The sequence below is a fragment of the Sinocyclocheilus rhinocerous genome, unplaced genomic scaffold (genome assembly GCF_001515625.1).
Source record: "Sinocyclocheilus rhinocerous isolate Xijiao unplaced genomic scaffold, SAMN03320098_v1.1 scaffold281, whole genome shotgun sequence".
Taxonomy (NCBI): domain Eukaryota; kingdom Metazoa; phylum Chordata; class Actinopteri; order Cypriniformes; family Cyprinidae; genus Sinocyclocheilus; species Sinocyclocheilus rhinocerous.
This window is the reverse complement of record NW_015623191.1, coordinates 30,615-36,226: the sequence shown is the minus strand read 5'-3', so window position 1 is coordinate 36,226 and position 5,612 is coordinate 30,615. Positions and strand designations below refer to the sequence as shown.

At 36.3% G+C, this 5,612-nt stretch overlaps 1 protein-coding gene across 1 annotated transcript in view; it reads left to right on the top strand.

Moving 5' to 3' along the window:
- The window catches only part of LOC107737668 (pituitary tumor-transforming gene 1 protein-interacting protein), a 17,789-nt gene extending 12,945 nt beyond the window's left edge, over nucleotides 1–4,844 (top strand). The window contains exon 7 of the mRNA XM_016549289.1: nucleotides 4,555–4,844. Within this exon, the coding sequence (XP_016404775.1) occupies nucleotides 4,555–4,604 (50 nt within the window). The 3' untranslated portion in view covers nucleotides 4,605–4,844. The remainder of the gene's footprint in view (nucleotides 1–4,554) is intronic.
- Nucleotides 4,845–5,612: the final 768 nt, after the last annotated feature.

The following is a 5,612-nucleotide window of genomic DNA, read 5'->3' as shown; positions in this document are numbered from 1 at the left end:
ACTTTTGAGCAATTTAATGCATCCTTGATGAATAAAAATATTAATTTCTTTCAAAAAAAGAAAAATCTGACCCCAATCTTGTTAGTGTTTTCACATATGTATATGTATATACTCTATATATAGTCAGCAGACGCTGTGTCCCATGTTTGTTCACTCACTGATGTATTTGAGCTGTTCCGGTTGAAGAATTAGCTGGAGATAATTGCACCAATAATTATGGGTGGGATTCAGACTGGCACAACTACAAAGTGTTCAATTCTGCAAAGACGTCTTGTATTAGCTAATACATCTTCAGTTGTTAACTTTTGGCTGATTACAGGACATCATGTGGAGATGCTGTAACACAGGTCTTTATTGATCTGGTTCATTGTGTTGGTCTCAGTAATGCTTTATTCAGCAGATAAAGTGTTCTTCAAACGCAGTCCGATACAGGAACACTCCGCTTTCTGATCAACTCGTGCGCCGCGTCCCAACACTCCCTGATCAATGCTGATGTGGCCTCTGCAGAGGACGAGTAGAGATTATGAATGAGAAATACTCATGGAAGCTTGTTTCCACAGCAGAATAGAAATATATATATATATAAAAAATAGCAATTTTTTTCTCACATTCAGATTTTTCCCTCCAGAATTCTGAGTTTACATGTAAACGCAAAACAATGAAAAAAGTCAGAATTGCGAGATGAAAACGCAAAACTCTACAAAAAAAGTCAGAATTCCGAGATGTAAACGCAAAACTCTACAAAAAAAAGTAAGAATTCCGAGATGTAAACGCAAAATTCTAACAAAAAAGTCAGAATTGCGAGATGAAAACGCAAAACTCTACAAAAAAAAAAGTCAGAATTCCGAGATGTAAACGCAAAATTCTAACAAAAATGTCAGAATTGCGATATGAAAACGCAAAACTCTACAAAAAAAAGTCAGAATTCCGAGATGTAAACGCAAAATTCTAACAAAAAAGTCAGAATTCCGAGATGTAAACGCAAAATTCTAACAAAAATGTCAGAATTGCGAGATGAAAACGCAAAATTCTATAAAAAAAAGTCAAAATTGTGAGATGTAAACGCAAAATTCTAACAAAAATGTCAGTGTTGCGAGATGTAAATGTGAAACTATGAAAAAAGTCAGAATTGCGAGATGAAAAGCAAAACTCTATAAAAAAAATCTAAATTGCGAGATGAAAACGCAAAACTCTACAAAATAAAAAGTCAGAATTCCGAGATGTAAACGCAAAATTCTAACAAAAATGTCAGAATTGCGAGATGTAAAGCAAAACTCTATAAAAAAAAAAGTCAAAATTGTGAGATGTAAACGCAAAATTATGAAAAATGTCAGAATTGCGATATGAAAACGCAAAACTCTACGAAAAAATTCTAAATTGTGAGATGTAAACGCAAAATTCTAACAAAAATATCAGAATTACGAGATGTAAACGTAGAACTCTGAGAAAAAAGTCTGAATTGCGTGATATGAAACTTGCAATTGAGAGAATTATGAGTTAAGAAATCAGTTACCTTTTTTATATTTTTATTCCATGGCGAAAATAATCTTCCATAAATACTAATGCTAACGGTTGCTTTACTAGATAGCAGTAGGATATTAGAACTAATTACTCTGTTGAAAGCAATATTATTTTACTCATTACTTATGAATTAAGACCTTGATTAGCCTTTACCAAATGCACACAGACACACAATAACCTGTCCTTCAGTTCCTTATTAAAATCACTTCTCTGTGCAACGCAGAAAACGGCACATGCATATTTCATCAGATTGCGTTTACTACAAATTTCAATGCTTTACTAGATAGCAGTAGGATATTAGAACTAATTACTCTGTTGAAAGCAATATTATTTTACTCATTACTTATGAATTAAGACCTTGATTAGCCTTTACCAAATGCACACAGACACACAATAACCTGTCCTTCAGTTCCTTATTAAAAATCACTTCTCTGTGCAACGCAGAAAACGGCACATGCATATTTCATCAGATTGCGTTTACTACAAATTTCAGTCATTTTCTGAATTACATAATTCAGAAAATGCTAAACATTTATCTGGTTTTAAGAAAATAACGTTTTAAAGCACAGATGCAAAAATTGCACGAGGATTTGAGGAGAGAAATGCATTTCTTCAGAATTTCTTCTTTTCCTGATAAAACTCGTCCTCCAGCACTATTAGGTGAAAAAGCGTCAGACGGGCTGCTTGACTCGTGCTTGATTAACTCTGTGCTAATTAGCGCTGGTGGAGAGCTGAGAAGGGCTGTAATTTATGTGGTGGCAAAGGCCCGGATCGCGTCCCGGCGCTACAGAGGAATGAGGTGAAATGTAAATGTATTCGCCGCCTGCGATCGCAGCTCCTGCGGTGCGTGAGAGCGAGAGAAAGCGAGAGCGGGTCACTGGAGCCGTGGCGGAGGCCAAGAGGACGATCCCTCGCAGCTGCTGCGCTAAGACCAGCAGAAAACCACACGACCTTGAGACAAGCTGAAGGAAGTGTTCAAGTTCATGCCGCAGAAGAGCAATGAAAATGACCTGAAGAGAGCATTTGTCTTCCAACACACTGCTTCATTTATTTAGAAATAATGCACAACTACATGGAGACAAACTTTTATTTTATTTTATTTTATATCATATTTAAATTTTATTTTATTTTATTTATTTATATTTTATTTTATTTTTGTAATTTTTATTTTATTATTTATTTATTTATTTATTATTATTTATTTTTATTTATTTTATATTTATTTTACATTTTCTTAAAATGTAAATTATTTTATAATTTAATTTGATTCCATTTAATTAATTGAATATATTTTTATTTTATTTTTGTATTTTTTCTGATAGTTTCTTAAATCAAACTTAACATTTATTTAAATAAATAAAAAAATAAAAAAAAAATATTTTGGTAATTTTTATTTTATTAATTTATTTATTTTGTATTTTACATTTTCTTAGAATAATTTATTTTATTATTTAAGTTCATTTCATTAAATTTTATTTATTGTATTATATTTTTGTATTTTTACTTATTTTATTTTATTTCAAACAGCCTGCAGATGCATTCGTGTGAGTGTCTGTTTGACATTCTCGTGAGCCAGTCGCACTTGTCGGTGAAGAGGGTGTTGAAAGTAAAGAGAAGATCAAAGGATGTGCGCCTCTCTGAGAGCTTCATCCCTCTGTATCTGATGACAAGACTCTTCTCATCCCCGCTCACTCGCTCCGACCGCCGAAGCTTCTTCATGCTTTCTCTGCACGACGGCTCCTCATCCGCTCACGTTCAAAACAAAGAGTGAAAAATTTAAGGCGGTCTGAATACTTTCCGTACCCACTGTATCTCTCAATTCTGACTTCCTTCCTCAAAATGGTTAGAAAGTCAGAAAAGTCACAGTTACATGACAAGACTCTTCTCATCCCCGCTCACTCGCTCCGACCGCCGAAGCTTCTTCATGCTTTCTCTGCACGACGGCTCCTCATCCGCTCACGTTCAAGATGTAAACTTCAGAGAACTCAGAGGGAAAAAAACTGAGTTTATATCTCTCAATTCTGACTTCCTTCCTCAAAATGGTTAGAAAGTCAGAAAATTCACAGTTACTTTTTTTTTTATCCCATGGCGGAAACAAGCTTCCATAGTTTCCACGTCCTGCTGCAAACTAAAAGTCAATTTTTGTAAACTTTACTTATAGAGTACAAAATAAAAGTCATTGTCTGAGTGTGGTGTGTGGTGATGCTGCTCTGTTATGACTGATGGTTTCTGGGCTCTGCTGTGTGCTTGTGTGTCCTGCGGTGAAGCTGCCGGCTCCGTGTGTGTGTGTGTGAGACAGCATGATGGATGGAGGCCTCCGTTGTGTGTCTCCTGCTCTCAGCACTCCGTACGACAGGGACGGGGCATCTCCGACCTGCTGCTCTCTCTCTCAAACACACACACATGTCTGGTCAGCTATCCTTGTAGGGACTCTCCATAGGCGTAATGGTTTTTCTACTGTACAGACCGTATATTCTATTGCCCTACACCAACCCTAGCAGGGTCACATTTATGAGATCTATTAGTTACTCAAGTAGTGCCTTAAATGTTCAGATTTAAGTGATTTTATTGCGCAATTTAAATTCACACCATATTCTTGTTTTAAATATAAGAAATATTTATATACAGTTTCATGTCTGGTAAGAACCATTTCTGGCCCTTTTGGACGTCGTGTGTCCGTCAGAGGTAAGCGTGTCACATCTGTGTTCTCAGCGGTTTGCGTGTCCGACTCGACCCACAGGTCACGCGTGATGTCTGCTTAAAACACGTCACGTCCTCCGAAAACCTGCTGAAAGTCCAGCGGCTTTCCTCTCCCTTCTGCCCTGGTGCAAACGCAGAGCACAGATCCCATCTATCAGAGTTTATTTCTGCTGCTTTTACTCAGAACTTATTAGAGCTTCAGTCCTCTGCAGCACCGAGGGGTTAAACAATGAAACTTCTCTCATATACGGCTGACAGAACATAAGACGTGGATATGAATAAGAGCCGGTTTTGATTCCCAAATGTGTTTGTGACTGATTTCATCTCTTCCAGGTCTCATCCCAGACTCCGATCATCCATACAGCAAGTTCGAGAACGAGTGAAAGCGAGGGATCGCACAGGAATCACTTCACCACGTGCTTTGCTCTTTTGAGACACGTCGGGTGACTTTAGGTTAGATGGAGCTGGACGGAAGCCGATACTGAGATTACCTTGTCAGTCCTTCCATTGGTTAGAAATCTCTCTCTCTCTAGTTATGAGTAATGTCTGTGTAGTTATGAATCAACACAGACTCTCTCTCTCTCTTCTCTCTGTCTACTCAAACACAACAGCATCACACTGCAAAAAATGATGCTCTTCTTCTGTATTTTTGTCTTGATTTCCAGTACAAATATCTAAACATTCTTAAATCAAGATAGCAAACTGAGACAAGATATGAAGTCTTGTTTTTTGTATCGAAATGAAGTGATTTTAGGCTTAAAACAGGAACATATGTCTTTCAGTGGGTCAGAAAAATCAGCTTAATTCAAAGGGAAAACGAGCTGAGTTTTTTGACCCCCATTAGCAGATATTTTTTTCTAGTTTTAAGGATAAGCTCACTTTATTTTGATCCATTTTCCAGAAAATAATACTTCGTATCTCAAGTAAAAATGCATCTTGATTTAAGATGGTTGAGATATTTGTTCTGGAAATCGACAAAAATACTGGGCAAGAAAATGTGTTTTTTTTTTGCACGTTTTTAATGAAACTGATGGAAAATGCCAAAAATGGCTGTTAGAATGTGATTATTATTTTGTGTTTGTTTTCTTATAGAGAACTTGAGAACTAGTTTATGCAAAAATGTAAATTCTGTGACGATTTATTCACCTTCGTGTCGCTTTTTTCTGCACAACAACAGTTCATGTGCGGGACTTTCAAAATAAGATGAACAATAAATACAACATAACTGTAGACTATATGATGTGCATGCCATATTTATATTAAGTCTTCTTGTATTGAGTCATATGATGCTTTCTTTGGGAAACAGGCCTAAGTTTTATTCACTGATAATCCACGAAGAGCCAAAAACATGGTGCAATAAATGCAAATAAGATTTCAGAACTTCAGTGATG